Source organism: Malus domestica, chromosome 14 (assembly GCF_042453785.1).
Source record: "Malus domestica chromosome 14, GDT2T_hap1".
NCBI classification, from domain to species: domain Eukaryota; kingdom Viridiplantae; phylum Streptophyta; class Magnoliopsida; order Rosales; family Rosaceae; genus Malus; species Malus domestica.
Genome location: NC_091674.1, coordinates 2097259 through 2115750, shown reverse-complemented (window position 1 = coordinate 2115750; position 18492 = coordinate 2097259). Strand labels below are relative to the sequence as shown.

The 18492-nt window shown below is 36.2% G+C and overlaps 1 protein-coding gene across 1 annotated transcript; it reads right to left on the bottom strand.

Annotated features, from left to right (window-relative positions):
• Positions 1–779: 779 nt before the first annotated feature.
• LOC103427531 (protein LITTLE ZIPPER 4-like) lies at positions 780–2403 on the bottom strand. Its single transcript, XM_008365587.4, has 2 exons — positions 2254–2403; positions 780–1364 (listed from the first exon to the last, which is right to left on the bottom strand). The coding sequence occupies exon 2, from the start codon at positions 1326–1328 to the stop codon at positions 1080–1082; it is 249 nt and encodes an 82-aa protein (XP_008363809.1). The 5' UTR covers positions 1329–1364; positions 2254–2403; the 3' UTR covers positions 780–1079.
• Positions 2404–18492: the final 16089 nt, after the last annotated feature.

The window sequence follows — 18492 nt, the reverse complement described above, 5'->3', positions numbered from 1 at the left end:
TCCTTGGATTCAAACCGTATTTAATATGAATCATTTATGCGACAAAATAATTTATATATTTTAATTGAAAGAAATACATGAAATGGTAACAGAAATAAGGCAAAGTTTCAAACCTATCATGCGCCACTATATGTTTTAACTTTTACATATAACATCACATAATTGGTTTAGAAAACTATCACCTTACCCATATGTTCACCGTCTATATAATTTATTCTCCAATTTTAGTTGCTCCTAAGTACGTGGTGTGAGATCTAAGTTGTACCATTACGTGTGTTTCATGTTGCTTACTTTCTCTAAAGAGAATATGTCCTCTAATCAGAATACATCTTTTAACACCTTATATTATTATTACATGATGCAAACACAAGTGAACGTATTTTCGATTACACAATGAATTCTCTATTTTTTTTTTTTTGCTGTCTAAATTATAGTCTCTGGTACAAACCAGTTAGCCAGTTAAGCTTTTGGCTTTGTACACATTTGGATCACTTTGCCATGTGATTTACTATGTCACACAACTTATTGTGGAATTTACTATTTTGCCAAATCCAACTATGCCTACCATTTCAAGTGCTTCTTTAAAAGGGTGAGAGATATTTATCATCATTTTCAACTTTTTTTGGTTAGTGGGATTCATGTACCGTTGTGATATCTCATTTCATGTAAGTTAATCTTCTTGAATGAACATGCATGTATGCATTGGTGCAAGACAATTGTTCTAATTCTAATTTGGATATTTAGAGAGAGAGAGAGAGAGAGAGAGAGAGAGAGAGAAATAAAGCTAAAATAATATTTATATTGCTTGCTAGATAGCTTGATACATCCTTGTACTGCAGATATTTTTAATAACCCCCCAAAAAAAGAACTACTGAAAAAAGATAGGGAAATAGAAGCAGAAGCATCCTTTGGCAGTGCAAAAGATACACACTACAACTTCATCTTGTCCTATTTTGTATCTAAAACTGGAACTACAACTGTTCACTAAAAATATTACACAAAAAAGAGGCTAAATCCTCCTCTTCCTCCTACCGGGGTCATCACATTTTTACTTAATTTTAATTAATTTTATCAGATAATTAGCTGGTTGAACCAGTAGCATTTGGGTTGGAGGAAGAGCAGAGATTGAGGTCAGGAATGGTATTCCCAGCTGCTGCAGCTGCATTGGCTTTTGCTTTTGAAGAGGTACTTTTGGACAGCTTCTGCTTAAGCTCGGAAAGCAATGCTTGATTCTCCTGGTTCAGCAGCTGTGCTTTCTTCCTCAGCCTCTCATTCTCTTTCATTATGTAGCAGTTCTGCAAGTACAGCTTCGAGTTCAATCTGTCCATTGCTGTGAAATTTTGTCTTGAATTCCTGTGTTACCCCTGAAATCAGAACCAAAAAAGTATCTCAGATAATGTTATTTAGTAGCTTAAACATTTTATATGTGTTTCACATGAAGACAATAACATTATACTATAAAAAAATGCAAAAAAGAAGGTATTAAAAAAAAAGGAAAATCCAATATGAAATTAATGGGAGACATTGGATCAAAGAAATGTTACCCAGAAACAGATTAGAATTTGTTGGAAATAACTTTGGTTTGTGCAGTGCTTTTGTTGGAAGCACTTATGACAGTTGCACAAAAAGAAGGTGATGAAAACAGGGAAAAGCAGAGCAACTTAACAAAATTTGGAGCACTTTGGTCAGATTAATTATGTATGTGTGTGTGTGTGTGTGTATTGGTGGGTTGTTTTGCTTGTAAAGGAAAAGAGAGATGGAATCATAAGTGGTCTAAAACTGCACTCAAGGAAAAAAACAATGGGCTCTTTCGGCTTCCCACACATGAAAGGAAAGGATCAAAAGTTATGTATTCAAACTGCAAAAACTTCAACTTCCTGGTTTGATCACAAGAGCATTCACAAATAATACAAATCTTACCCTTTTCCACATTCAAGAAGTTGGTAAGAACGATCAAAAGATTATAAAAATAAGAACAAAAATTGTTTAGTTCTTTTTTTTTTGGGGAGGGGGGGGGGGGAGGGGGGGAAGGGGAGAGAGAGAGAGAGAAACCATTTCAAATAAAAAGTGTAGGAGAATCCAAGATGTTAAACGTTTCTAAAGGCAGGAAAAGAAGAACACTAAACCAAAAACAATGTGAACTACGAAGAACATAAAAATAGTAAGCAGGAAAAAAGAAGCATCGAGAGATAGAGGTGTGTGTGTGTGTGTGTGTGTTATATTTGTTTTAAGTAAGATGAGTAAAGAAGTGACCTCTAGACGGTTGGGTTGGTAAGAGAGCTTTGGGGCCAAGAAGCAAATCTTCCGGTTCTGTAACAAGCAGTAGCAGTGAGAGAGAAAAAGGAAGAGTTCGGTGTGAGGGACAAAAGGAACAAAGAGGGCCTTAATTTATAGAGCCAATGCCACTACTACTAGTCCTCCTAGAGAGAAAAACAAAGCAACCATATGTGAGAGAGAGAGAGAGAGAGAGGGTTGTCCTTCCTCATGAGGAGAGAGAGAGGAAGGGAAGGGGACATGCCCGTCTCGATCTGACACAACAATCATGCATGTGTAAGCATGGAAGGCGGCCGGTTAGGGGCCTAAAAGATTTTAGTGTTTTTTGTTTTCTATGATGATGATGATGAATATGGCGTCATGCGAATGATGGTTTTTTGGGTTTTGCAGCAAAATAAATAAATAAATTTATATAAAAAAAATACTTGGGAAAAAAAGAAAAAAAAATAAAGGGCATAGTAGGGGTATTTTGGTCATAAAAGTGGATATGGAAGAAGAGTAGAGGGACAATTATGGGTAGCTAGGGTTTTGTAAAATGATGGGGGAGCTAGGGCCGTCCCAAGATTCGCAATGATGGTTTGGATTGGCTTTTCCCTTCCCCTCCCTTCTCTTATTTCCTCCATCATCAATTACAATTTCTACCATTTTTTACAATTATTTCTTATTTCTTGTTTCTCTACTAACTACTATTTTGGTCCCTTTTTTTTATTCCCCTTTCATTTCATAATTCTCGTGTTGGGAACTGTTGGAAATAATCAATTTCAGCCATTATGGTTTTTGGTTTCCCTTCCCACCCTTTCAAGATCAAAAAATTCAATATGCATTTTGTCATTTTGGTCAAGAAAAAATCTATCTCATATCTTTTAAGTCCTATCAAAGATTTGAATCCATTATCCTTGTTACAAGAACAAATTTACTTGCATATACATTGAGAAAGATTTGAACTTGAATATGGAGAGGCAAACGTATTATCATGATTACATGATCTAACTCACGTCTGTTTATATTTAGATATATATATATATATATATGTGTGTGTGTGTGTGTGTATTAATTTAATAATGTTAATTTTCCTACTTTAATATACGTTGTAGAGGATTCGAATTTAGATGTATGGAGGCAAACACACGACTTCGCTTAACTGATCAAACCCTCACATGTTTTCTTAAATGTAATAGTTGAACGCTCCTCTTTATCGAATTACATGAATAAACGAAAATAATAATCATGATTAAAAATGAGTGTTAAAAAATGGGGTGTGATATCCACACACCCCATTTTACTTCTCACACACTCTTTTAATTTTCGGCCGTCGGATTAGATCAATTAAAGAAGATCAACGGACATAAATTAATAGGGGGTGTGTGAGAAGTAATTTGGGGTGTGTGGATAGCACACCCCTAAAAAATATGTGTGTTTTAGGTCTTTTCAAAGATTTTTTAATCCATTATCCTTATTACAAAAGAAAATTTACTCATATATTATATATACACATTGAGAAAAATCCAAACATAAATACAAATTGACAGATATATTATGCTAATTGTCTAGTCTAGTTCACGTTTGTTTATATTTAAATATATTAATTTGATAGTGCTAATTTACCTACTTTAATATGCATTGTGGAGCCACTTAGTACTACGATCTAGTGGTATTCTTCTTCACTTGTAAGGGAGAGGTCTTAGGTTTGATTCTCATCAAAGACGAATTTGAACTGCAATATTACTAACTCATTATAAGACTTAGCCCACCCCCTCCTCTTAGTAAAAATAATATCATTTGTTCAAAAAAAAAAATGTACGATGTGGAGGATTTGAATTCAGGTACAAGGAAATTGACACACTACTTTGCTTAACTAATCAAACTTGCACCTGCTTTTTAAAAGTATTAATTGAAGGGAAATAGTTTTGACACTCCCTTTAGCATCTCTTACAATCTTTTTTATCGGATTAAATAAATAAAACGAAGATAACGTTCATAACTAAACACAAATGTATGAGAAATTAAAAGTTGTGTGTTTACCATTTTTCTTAATTGAATAGTGTTAGTGTGCCTAGAGCATTGTTTTGTGACAAACTCATTACCCCAAGTGCGAATCCCTATTGCTTAAAAAAGGTACCAAAGAAGGGTATCCCTTTAGTAGGCCTATCGGTCCCTTAAGCACACAATAAAATGACCATTTTACCCTTATACGTAACTTGAACGGTTTTTCACCAAATCGATGGTGTTTTGTTTTACGTTATTACAATCATAATTATAGACCAAGGTAAAATCATAAGAAAAAAAGCAGGTTGTTTTTTGCCCAATTTAAGGGTGTGAGCTCGAAAATATGGTGCTATCGATACACTCTATTTTACGTTTTATACATTTATATTAATTTTTATCTTTTAATAATTTTTAATTCATTTGATTTGATGATCGAAAATTAAATCTGTGAGAAAAGTTGCACAAGGTGTGTGTAGAGCACCACCCCTTATAAAAATGGTGTGTAGTGCGTTAGTTTTATGGGGCAGCCAGCTTCGAGCCCTCATGGATTATCAGTGGCTTAACGTGAAAAATCATGGTTTGACAGGTGGTGTTTTGGAAGGGTCTATCACCTGAGGGTAGAATTGTCCAACTGCCTTCGTGTCCCTCGTGGAGTTCGTTCATTTCAATCCTCATTTGGGGCTGTGCTTACCTCAATCTAATTCTGGATTTCAATAGCACTTTTTTAACATGTTGAAAATACGAAGTGATACATCAAGCAACATATAATTACGTAAATTAATATCATAAAAATCCTAAAATTTAGTACATGTGTATTATCTTATTATAATTCATTTCAATTTTTCAAAAGAAACTTCTTTTTATATCAAATAAAAGTCATTTACAATTTCTAAAATCATAGCAAACATCCTATTAACAGATAATTATGAGATACGATATATGCATAACTTACTAATAATTTGGTACATTATTAGTATGTCATGTACTCTAATTTGAGTATGTATTAGTATTTTAGTACGTTATAAAAAAACTAATTTTGGTACGTTACATAACTCTTTATTTGATATGCACAAAACTAATGCTATGTATGTGGAACCATAAGATAAGATAGGATTTTTTTTTCTTCATATTATTGGAATAAGGACTCATATTTTACAAAAAAAGAAGAAGAAAACTTGATGAACATAAAATAAATATTTTGAAAAACTATTTAATAGTTGGATTTTAATTTTTTTTTGTTCAAAAACAAAAAAATAATGTTGGACTTTAATTTTCATTTCATATTATTTTAAAGATTAAATGTTATTAACCTTTATACGTCAAGAAAACTAAGATAAAACATTTTTTTTTGGTTGGGTAATAGCTTGTCTAGCCCTCTACTTAGATCTGCCACTTGTTTGGACAAACAATTATGAATACAAATCATTTAGGGTCTCATGATACACAATAATAGTATTTCTTGTCAGACAACTAGGCATATGTAAAAGACGATTGATTAAATCAGATTAGTGTCGTAACATAAGTATCCTAAATTCCTAGTTACAAATAAAAGGGTTTTTGTTCGCCAAAAAAATAAAAAATAAAAGGGTTTTTTTATTATATTTTTTTATCATGAATTGTCTTTAAAATTGACTTAACTTCTCATTTTGATTCTTTAGTTTTAAAATCAATCAATGTCGTCCCTGAAATTGGTTATCGCAAATCAATTTGGTCATTCTCTACAGCCTTATGTTTTATAACACAATATTTTATAATGTTAGCATAATAATTGACTAAAACTGTAAGATGATAGAAAATTTATAAAGAGTTCTCCAAACATTTCTCTTCAAACAAACAAATGACCCAGTCAACAAAAACACAGGGGCCAAAGGGTGGTATCTCTGCAGAATCCCTGGCAAGAGTGGACTGAAAATTGACAAACTAAAGCGTTATAAATCCGTCTCTGGAACAACCAATGATGGCTATCTCCAACAATAATGGTTCCTCTTCCCCACGCCCCCGTCCTTCCTTCCCCTTCAAACAATAATTATTCAGTACTACGATATGATGATATTTATTTTTATTTAGAAGTGAAAGGTTTTAGGTTTAAATTCCGTGAACGGCGAATTCGATACCAAATTAGACGGTTTATTGTGTGACTTATCCAAACTCACCCTCTCCCTAATATAAAAACATCAATCGTCGTACCCAGTGCACAAGGCTCCCGCTTTACGCAGGGTCTGGGAGAGGCGAATGTCGGCTAGCCTTACCCCCATTTATGAAGAGGGGGAGAAGTTAATATAAAAACATCAATGTACTAAAAAAAAAAATCCTTCTTAAATAACCTTCTTACTTTCTGCAGCAGAATTTGAGCCACCCTACAATACCAAAGCAAGAAGAAAAATTGCAGAGAGGAGGAAAAAAATAAAAGAAAATAAAACGGGGTTTTATGATTTGAAGGGGTTAAGGGTTGTTTGCTTTCATAAATGCGTTATGGCAGTGCTCGAGAGATTTTGTATGGCCACAGAGGCATTCATGAACACCCATCATCATGCACATTGCCTATAATTACCATTATGTATACAGTCCCCTCTCCGTATAGGGTTAAATGCCCCCTAATTTTTACCCAACACCTAAAAAAATATGAAAGATGATTGCACTGCATCACCCCTGGTGAAACTTAAATTGCTGACTCCTGCAATGTGATTCGATGGCAATGGCATGATTTATCCCAATTTATCTTTATAATCATGGGTTGGTTTCTGCAATTTTTTTTGAATACTTAAAGGCACTCAGTGCGTTAAGCTAACGCATAATTGGTCGTTGAATTTGATTCAACAATTTTCAATCACTAAATTTAAACCATTGGATTAAACTTAACACTCAAATATGCGTAAAACAAGTAGTGTTTCTACAAGGGCGGATCCACCTTGGGACAAGGTGGGTCATCTGACCCCCCCCTCCTCCAAAAAAGAAAACTAATGAAAATGACTTGAAAATTTTGAGTTTTAACGATAAAAACAAAATAAAGGCTAAAGTGAATAGTAATATGATTGACTTTTTAGTGTAAAAATATGGTTTTTCGTTAAAATAAACAGTACCAGGAATTTTTCGTTAAAGTTCCCAAAAAAAACCTCAGAAGTTCTCTGTGGAAAAGCTTGTTGTTGTCCTTTTGAAAATCTAATATACCTTTAAAATCTACCTTCTGATTGCTCGACGAATTGCCTCTATAAACATTGGGCAGGATAGCTGCTAGCCTCATGCATTTGTATGCATTGTTATGGGCTCTTGCCAATATGCTCATTTGGTATATGTTAGTATCAATTAGCATGCTCGCTCAAAAATTATTGACATCAGTTGGTATGCTTGCTCAAAAGCTATTGACATTAGTCGACATGCTCGCTCAAAAGCTATTGACATTAGTAGACATGCTCTTTTGAAAGTTGTTGACATTTGCCAACAGACCTCCAATATGAGTTAGCAAATGACCTTAGGCCTACAATATGACTTAGCAAATGACCTTAGCCTATCAAGGCTCGATAAAATGTTAATTTACATGCTATTACGTCCAAACAAATTTGTATACTGTGCCCGCTATTCTTACTAAAACCCCAATAAATTTTCTGAATCTGCGATTATGTCTGTACGTACTAAAAAAATCGTGGTTTATGTTTGGTGAACTAGTTGTAACGTGAGATTCCAGTGGCTTCTGTACGTACTAAAAACAACTTTTTCTGAGGTCGTTTTTAATGATTTCACATAATTCCAATTTCCTGCATGGCTAATGATGAAAATCCTACATTATTATGGTTAGTAAGTGCATTGAACCCTACACGTGAGAGCTAAGAAGGCTTTGATAGTTTGAACTTTTTAGGGTGGTAATTTTGTTTGGGACCACACGTGTAAGAGAAGATTATAATCCCTTTTTATCTCTTCTGGGTTCTGGCCTCAAATCTAAAAGATCACTACTTGAACACCACGAGGAGTTCACACGGTTATAGCCTTATAGGTGGGCTAGAGGGTGTCGAGCTAGCTAGTTCAAATCTGGATCATGTACCACCCCACTGATTTCTCAGTTCTAATTGGATACATGATACTTTGATGCATAACTTGTTAATTGATTAGAAAAGGAGTTTGATATTGTAAATTTGAAGTTAATTATATATCTCATAAGAGTGCTCTCGTCGCAGCACTAGTTGTATACAATTTGTGCAAATAATGTAGCACGTGTCAACCGATGCTATGTTAGTTTTGAAGAAAGTCGAGTAACATGATTTTGGCATGCCTTTATATTTTTCAGTCTAAAGGGAAACCTGACTCCTATTCAACTCATCAATAATGGTTTAAATCAAAGAAAAAATAACCGAGGAAAATGTCATTTGCACTTCAAAACAAGTTTCCCACACTTCTTCAAAAGCTTATCATGAAGAATGGAAGAAACTCATTTTGGAATGCAATTTATAACGTGCATAAATAAAATAGGAGAGTGATTGATGCACATTTTCTTTTAATTATGGCTCTTGATTTTATTTTATTTTGTTCAATCTAATAATTGAAAATTAAAAAAATAAAGTTGTCAAAAAGCCAAAAAGGTGAAAAAGGTTGTAAATAAATCATTTCCCGTTAGATAATTTCTCATCAAAATTATATGTAACTTTGAATATACTTTTTTTTTTTTAATGGAGAAAGATTAGACGAAATTAGTTATTCGTCAATAGTTACGTGCGAGACATTTACCTCTTCCAAAGGGGTGAGGGCCAGTACTCCTAGAAACCCCCAGCCCGACCCTCCTCCACCTAATTTATTGATAATAATAAAAATAATATAAGTGGGGAGCACTATGCCAAGATTTTCAAAGACAAAACAATAAATGAAAACGATAATAAGCACAAAAGGCAAACAACAATGGGGTCAGCCTTGGTGAAACACTAATTTATCAGTGGATACCAAAGTAGGTTTTTGCTTATGTTGAACCCACTTCAGATAGGTGGATCTCACATACTTTCCATTTTCATGATGAAAGTTGTTAGATTTTAAGGAGTACCCTTTTGCCAAAAAGGCAAAAAGCACAAAGAATACAGTAATTTAACTTTTTGGAACATCAACGAAATTGTTAATGACCAGGCTTAAAAAAACGAAATTGTTAATGTAACGAATGGTAAAGTGACAAATTTTTATGCTTTTTGCTTACATGAACATCAAATAGAACATATATAAGTAGTTACTCAACTCTGTTTATAACTTATGTTAATCTATTTGTTATCAATATGATTCCATACAACAAAATGATACGTCGATTGATAAATAAGTACAAAGAAAAGCCTCTAGGGTAATAACATTGAATTTGTTACTTAAGGGTAAACCCTAAACATTTAATTTTAAGAAGTATGGATCAGAATGTTACTGACTCTAAATGAAAGGGGTGCAAAGTATTAATCCTAAACGTCGCTTAAGCTACAATACACATCAATTACCTAGTTTAGACGCCAAGATATGCATCAATGCAAGAATTAGATGCAAAATTAAGACACCAGTTGATGACACAAATAGTTGGTCCAAATTATAAAGAGTAATTACTTTTCATGTAACTACGACGCTTACTCAAGTTATTTTGACGCTAATTAGTTATCAGCCTAGTAATTTGTCTCTCCTCATTCTAAAAATCATCTTCACCTTTGGACTAAATTAAAATGCCAAAATGTATGCCTCTTTATCCACAACCCAAGGGGGTCCCAAGATAAGTGTGACACTACAGCAGAAAATGATGGTTTACGTACAACCCTAACACAAATTATCATTCACTCTGGTGGAGGAAATTGCAAAGTTCACATCAGAGATACAGTTTTCATAAGTAAGAAAATTATAACCACATTTGACTTTGTTTAGAAACATCGTAATGAATCCAAAGGGATGATGCTCAAATTCCAGGAGGCATAGAAATATGGCAGTCTTGGATTACCCACACCATTATTATTGCAAACCATTGATAACTAGGAGAAGTTTTAAGTGTGCCGGGAATAGTGTGATACACCAAACATCACAATATAAGTGTTCTCTAGATAACTAGGATTTCGATAGGACAGGACATGACGAGTCCATGAACAATATTTCAACTGGAGTTTTTTAACAATTCAGAAGCTGATGATCATTTTTTGTTGTGGATAGGGATGGTATGTGGTTGAAATTTAGTTGCTTCAGTGTTAGGTAGGGATGAGCAAATACTCATTGGTTATGGGTAACCGCGGTTACCCATCCATTTAAATTAAACGGTTACGGTTATGGGTAACCGTTTAGATAAATAAACGGTTATGGGTATAACCGTTTACCCACGAAATTTAAATGGGCGGTTATGGGTATTAACCATGGTTATAAACGGGTAACCGTTTACCCATTTATTTTATATATGTAAAACTAACGCAAAACATGTTCGCGATCCAATAATACTTAGCACCTAATAAATTAGCAAGGAATTCATCGGTCATTTTCTTAATAACACTACTACAGGAATGATGATTCTCATCATCAAGGAATTGACCAAATTAATTTAAATTCCTTGCGGGTAACCGTAAAATTGACAGAAATGCTTTGATTGAATTGTCTTCTAAACAATTTTTGTAACCCAATAATACTTAGCAAATATTATATTTACCTTCATTGGTAACAGTTAAAAATATTATCCGTAAACTATTATTTCAATTATTGGAATGGTATAAGGACTTAAAAAATTAAAATATGGAAATATATGATAAATGTACCTATAACGGTGTTTAATTGTCAAAAAAAAAAATTATAACAATTTTTATTTTATTTTCAAGTTGTTAAAAAACATGTAGACGGGTGAAAAAAGGGTAATGGTAAAAAAAAAAAAAGATAAACGGGTTAAAAATGATAAATGGGTAAATGGGTATTAAACGGTTACGGTTAAATGGGTATGCGGTTATGGATATGGTTAACCGTTTATAAAAAGTTATGGGTATGGGCAAAACCGTTTAGGTAATTACCCAACGGGTAAACGGTTATGCGGATATGAGCATAAACGGTTATGGGTAAATTAACCGCGGTTACCCGCCCGCATAACCATTGCCCATCCCTAATGTCAGGGATGTCAACTGATGATTCTTCTTTCTTCCACATTGTCTCATGATCAATATTGCCACATTAATTGTTCTTAAATACCCAGTTTGACGAATGATCATCTAAGGAGTCACACATATAATTAAAGTCAAAAGGGGCATCATCTAATGGGTATTCTATTTGACATGCCCCGATCCTGATATTTCTCCGAATGCCAGGATAGGCACGTGCTGGCTGACACCCGAAGGTGACTAAAGTCATTTATTGAGTGCAAATGCTGAAAACAAGGAATAGATAAGGCTTACAGGATCCACTTCCCTAGACGATGTGGGATGTTACAATCCACCCCCCCTTAGGACCTCGACGTCCTCGTCGAACACTTCTGGCCAGGGATTGGCTTTGATACCAAATTGTCACATCCCGGCCCGGGCTCCCACCACATCCCGGGCTCAACTCCGCCGTAACACGATATTGTCCGTTTTGAGCCTCGACCACGCCCTCGTTGTTTTGTTTCTGGGAACTCACACGAGAACTTCCCAGTGGGTCACCCATCCTGGGATTACTCTCGTGCGAACTCGCTTAACTTCGAAGTTCTGATGGAACTCGAAGCCAGTGAGTTCCCAAAAGACCTCGTGCTAGGTAGAGATAGAAATATACATATAAGGCTTACAAGATCCACTCCCCTGGGCGATGTGGGATGTTACACTATTGCCAAGGAACATCCCTAGGAGGGTGGTTCCAAAACCCATCAGATTCCAAGATTAAGAAGACTAATAATGTTAAAACTGCTATGTTTATTGGGTTTCTCTATTTATTTCATGTACTAGTTTATGTTCCTTCTATTGTATAAATAACTCGTACTTGGGATGTTGGAGGACAAGTCTGATTTGAATGAAATTATTACTATCGAGTTGGCTGTCAAGCTTCTCTTTATTCCAAATTTGCATTTTGTTCTACCTTTTCCAATTCTCTACAGCCCTAAGAGGACTGTATCAATTGGCATCAGAGCCAAGAGTCCTTGGGATCTCATTTCCGCTAGTCACTTTGTAACTTGATGGTTCGAGGTGGATGTGGAGGTGGATGTGGTCATCACCAATGTGATCCTCACGATATTGAGAATGAGGAATTGAGGAGACAATTGCAGCAGTTGACAGAACGTTTGGAACGTCTCGAAACCCATAACCATCACAATGATGGTCAAGCCTCTGATGAAGATGGCAACCCCTTCCACTTACGCGCTCTGGATGAAGAGTCGAGTGAAGAGGGCAGAAACAGACATGGTGATCAGCTCAATGACAGGTTCAACAACATCAATATGAAGGTGGACATTCTAGAATTCGAAGGAAAGATCAAACCAGAATAGTTCAGCGACTGGCTGAATACTATTGAAAGGGTCTATGACTACAAAGAAGTTCCAGACCATCGTAAAGTGAAGATTGTTGCCATTAAGTTAACCATGTATGCATCCGCTTGGTGGGAACAATTAACGATTCGAAGAGAACGAATAGGGAAGTCGAAAATCCCATCTTGGGATAAGATGAAGAGAGTATTAAGATTGCCAACTGCTGATTCTTCTTTCTTCCACATTGTACTCATGATCAATATTGCCACATTAATTGCTCTTAAACACCCAGTTGCAAGTCATTCTTGAAATTTTTTCCGGGATGTTGGACTCAAACGGATCTGCTTTACAATCACGTTGTAGACAATATACTTTCTCGTTAGACACTGATGTGACATATAAAAATGTTAGAGGAGCTATCTTATGCCGGTTAGTGGAACATGGGCCATCTAACTTTCGATCTGAAAACTTAATTGGGTCCACGGTAGCCCAAAGATATCACAAGGAAAGCATGTGTTTTGGGCTTTCATTTTATCAGAAAGTCCAAGTTATTTCATTGGGTTAGCACATTGTTGTAATTGGGCTAAGTAGCTGTCACTGCCCTTATGATTATTTGGCGTATAAGCATGTTTTGTTTTTGTTTTTGTTTTGATACACATTTGAGAGTGGGAACCTAAGTCATATAAAACGTGAGTCATAATTAAGTATTGAGTTTGACATCTATGTTTAGCCGGTAACTTTTTGGATTTGGAGATGAATATCACCTGAACATATTAACATTGAATATGCATAGTGATTTATTAGTCTCTATGTAACGCGGCAAAACATGTTTCGCAAGCTAAAAATAAAAGCAACAATGAATTTGCAACTTTAATGATTACGAGCACGCACTAATATACCTAGAGTCTTCATTCTCATTCTCGCTTGTATATCAAAACAACAACAACAACAAAGCTTTTTCCCACTAAGTGGGGTCGGTTATATGAATCCTAGAACGTCATTGCGATCGGTTCTGTGTCATGTAGAGAACCTGAACTAATAATTTCGATTTTCTCATTTGATTATAGGGTTGGAAGTAACACATCCAATACATGGATTTTCTTATGTATATTTTGTTGGCGTGAGTCAACTATATGTTTTAGGAATGTAATCAGAATAACATTACATGATTGATTCATTGTATATTTGGGATTCTTGTTCCCTAACTTATAAGACCTCTTGTACAATTATATATATGCCTCCTAGAGAGAAGAATGATATAACAATTCAACCCTACACACATATACTTTTATCTTGGCATCAGAGCAGGTTTAGACTTGTCTCTTCCCAAACCAAACCCTAAAACAAGTCAAGCCGTGCAATCTTCAGCAAAGGTTGCATCATAAACCAATTCTCTTGTTCTTGAAATTTGAACCCAGAAATACAAAACCTTTGTGGCTTTGTAATCATCAAAGCTACATCAAAATTTAATCTTATTAAAATCACAACCAACCTGGTGCGATGGCAGAAAAAAGAAAGTCTAGAGAGTTGGTTACCATCCAACCTATGTTCAGTTCGAACGAGTCCACCAACTTCAGCAACGTTCCGTTTGGAATTCGATTGAATGATACAAATTTTAAAGTTTGGTCGAAGATGATGGAAGTCTATGTTGCAGGCCTCGGAAAGCATGGATATTTGACTGGGAAGATTCCAGTTGTGGAAGAAGACTCTTTGGGCTACACAAAGTGGGTTACCGAAGATGTGATTGTGTGAGGGTGGCTGTTGAAAGCCATGGAACCACACTTGTTGAGTCTCTTTATTGATCTTCCGACAACCAAGGATATATGAGAGAGTGCAACCTAGATGTTCTACAACTGATCCGATAGTATTATGAACTAAGATGTAAGGCTACACGGACTAGACAAGATGGTCGTCCGGTAAATTTATACTTCACAAATTGAATGGAGTATGGCAAGATCTTGATAAAAGATATCTTATCAAGATGTTGTGCGCAGCTGATCTTCGAACCCGTAAGGAAGAGCTTTCAAATGACAGGGTGTATGATTTTCTCGCAAGATTAGACAATGGGTTCGACCAAGTTTGAAGTGAAATCCTAAGAATGAAATCCATTCCTGGGATTGAAGAGTGTTTCAGTTTGGTTCGATGTGAAGCCTAAAGAAAAACAACCATGCTTTGGAAAAGCTGCGATAACGAGCTCTTCTATGGCAATGATCACCAAGTCCCCATCACCATCCATGCGTCCACCATCCACTGGAACACCACGCCTGAACCGTACCCAAGAAGACATCAACAAGGACAAATTTCATTGCAATCACTGCAATGGAAAGAGGCACACTGAAGATACATGTTTTGAAATACATAGGTATCCAAAGTGGTATTGGGAATTAAAAAAACAATTGAAAACCAAGGGGAAACGCACAGGCCAGGCCAAATTGGCTAAGTCTAGGGTTGGAATGGCTGATATGACAGCAGGCCAAGTAGGGTCAAATTGCAACATTGGGAAAGCTGTATTGCAACAGGATATTCTGAGCCTAGGTCACACACATCATCCACGACTTGGAGGAAAAATTGCAACCTGCAGCGAAGGAAGATATCGACCAAATGCTATCTTTAATTAAGAAAATTTCAAATGAGGATTTAGGTAAAATCGATACTGCACTCATAGCATCCATTAAACGAGATTCTGGTTGGATAATAGACTATGGGGCTACTGATCACATGACATACGACAAATCATTGTTTCACAACATGACTTCCTTACCAAAAGAGAATATTATCATGGCAAATGGCAAAGTTGCTCCTGTTATGGGAGCTGGTTCAATAGCCCTTACTCCATCTCTATCTTTGCACAATACACTACTTGTTCCATCATTATCAAATCATTTACTCTCTGTTGGTCAGGTTACGGAACAGTTGGATTGTGTTATATTAATGTTTCCAATTTTTTGCTTACTTCGGGATATCTAGACACACGCGATCATTGGGCGTGGTACTAAGAGAAGAGGGTTATATTATGTGGAAGATGTGGTACTAGGCCCCGAGTTAATCAAGTGCGTAACAGTTACAATAATAAGACTAAGACAATTTGGTTATGGCATCGTCGACTAGGACATGCATCATTTGGTTATTTGAAAAAATTGCTTCAATATTTATTTAGTGGCATTTCAGAGTCTGATTTCCGCTGTAATGATTGCATTCTTGCAAAAAGTTATCGTACTTCGTACCATTTGAGTTTCATTAAAAGAACAGTGCCCTTTGAGTTAGTTCACTTTGATGTATGGGGTTCTTCACCAATAACTACACAACATGGTATTCGTTGGTTTGTTATCTTTGTGGATGATTGCACTCGAATGACATGGCTTTATACAAAGAAACAGAAAAGTGATGTTGCTCAAATCTTCCAACAATTTTACCACTTGATTGGAAATCAATTTTGGCTCCCTATTAAAGTCCTCAGATAAGATAATGGTGGATATCATAATTCAGAACTCGTTCAGTTTTTCACGGAGCACATCATTCTTTATGAGACCACTTGTCCTCAAACTCTACAACAAAACGGTGTGGCGAAGCGCAAGAACATGCATATCTTGGAAACCACTTGGGCACTTCTTATTAGAGCTCAGGCTCTTAACACATATTGGGTGGATGTTGTCACCTATTTCGTTTATCTTCTTAACCGAATGCCTTCTCGGGTTCATAATTTTCGCACTTTATAGAAGCCCTGACGGATCATGTCTCTCTACCATCCTTTCTCTAGTTATCACCCCGCATTTTTGGAAGTGTGGCATATGTGCATCTTCAAAAAAGTCAATGCAGTGAATTGGTCCCATGTGCGGTTCGTTGTGTGTTTTTGGAATTTAATAGCCAACAAAAGGGATACTAGTGTTATCATCCCTCTACTAGGTGTTTATATGTCACCATGGATGTCACATTCTCCATAATCGAAATGTTCTTCCTAACCAATCAAACTCACTCTACTCGTCAGGGGGAGTTGGTTAGTACAGACGACGAATATAAGTGGTTTGATATGCCACTGGAACTGTCCAATAGGCGGGTTGAAATTAACCAAGAAAATATTAGTCAGCAGGCTACGGAATGCAATAGTGGACCGAGAAGAAAACCTTTGAGCAGCCCACGTGTTGCCTTGATCACCAACCTAAGCCCGCTTGTACAAGGCCTAAACACTGACCCACACGGTGACTGTGGGGAGCAAGCTGCAGAATGCAGCAGTGGACCGAGAGGGGAGTCTTTGACTCGGCCTATAGATGGGTTTGAATTGTTTAGGTCAGTAAGTAGGAAAATTGATAGCACCGAAGCAGCAGACCCAGCAAATAATAACCCTCATTCTCCTCTACCAGTACACGTTCATGTCCCTATAATATCCAAGATGTACGTTCTCATAATTCGAGTATTATTGAAAATTCTTATGTCTTACCTCCTAGGCAAAACCGTGGTAAACCACTTGACATATTTTATCTGGATGGAAAAATGAATATACAATTGCACATTATGTGTCAATACATCGATAATCACCTAAGTATCAAGCTTTTGTGAATCAAATGGCTGGAGTCAAGATCCCAACCAAAGTGGAAAAAGCCCTACAAGATCCTTGTTGGATAGAAGCCATGGAAGTCGAGATGGAGGCCTTACAAAGAAATGGAACATAGAACGTGGTACCACTACCACATGGGAAAAGACCGATGGGATGTAAATGGGTATTCACCATAAAGCACAAAGCAGATGGATCCATAGATAGATATAAAGCAAGATTGATCACTAAAGGGTACACACAGACATTTGGAGTTGATTATTAGGAAACGTTTGCTCTAGTTGCAAAAATGAATATTATTCGAGTTCTTATGTCCTTAGTTGCTAACTTTGATTGGCCCTTGAAACAATTTGATGTGAAAAATACCTTCTTACATGGAGATCTGGAAGAATAAGTATACATGAATTTTCCACCTGGATACGAAGTACCAAATGGAGCTGGAAAAGTGTGTAGACTTCAAAAGGCTCTCTATGGACTCAAACAATCACCAGAGCATGGTTTGGAAGGTTTACCCAAGCAATGAAGAGTTATGGCTACAAACAAGGGAATGCAGACCATACACTGTGTATCAAACGCATGGGATGTAAAGTCACCTTGTTCATAATCGATGTGGATGATATAGTAGTCACTGGAGATGATATAGAAAGGATAAAAAGACTACAAAATTATCTTTCCTCGGAATTTGAGATGAAGGATTTAGGAGGCTTGAAATACTTTCTCAAAATTGAAGTTGCTCGTTCTCGTGATGGTATTTACTTGTGTCAGCGGAAATATGTGCTAGATCTTCTCTCTAAAACTGGGATGTTGGCATGTAAACCAGCATAAATCCTCATCGTGCATAATCATCACCTGGCAATATACCAGGATCAAATTCCGACTAATAAAGAGAGGTACCAGAGGTTAGTAGGAAGGCTAATTTACTTATCACTTACGAGGCCAGATATTGCATATGTAGTTAGTGTTGTACATCAGTTTATGCATTACCCTAGTGAGGATTATATGGCAGCCATAATGCGTATATTGAGTTATTTGAAAGGTGCACCTGGGATAGGGTTGATTTTCAAGAAACATAGACATATAGAGATAAAAGGGTATACTGATGCTGACTGGGCTGGGAACATTACTGATCGTCGCTCCATGTCAGGCTACTTTACATTTGTGGCAGGAAATCTCGTAACTTAGAGAAGTAAAAAAAATGTGGTGGCCAGGTCCACAGCCGAGGTAGAATATCAAGGTATGGCACATGGGATTTGAATTATTATGGATCCAGATTCTTCTGACTGAAATA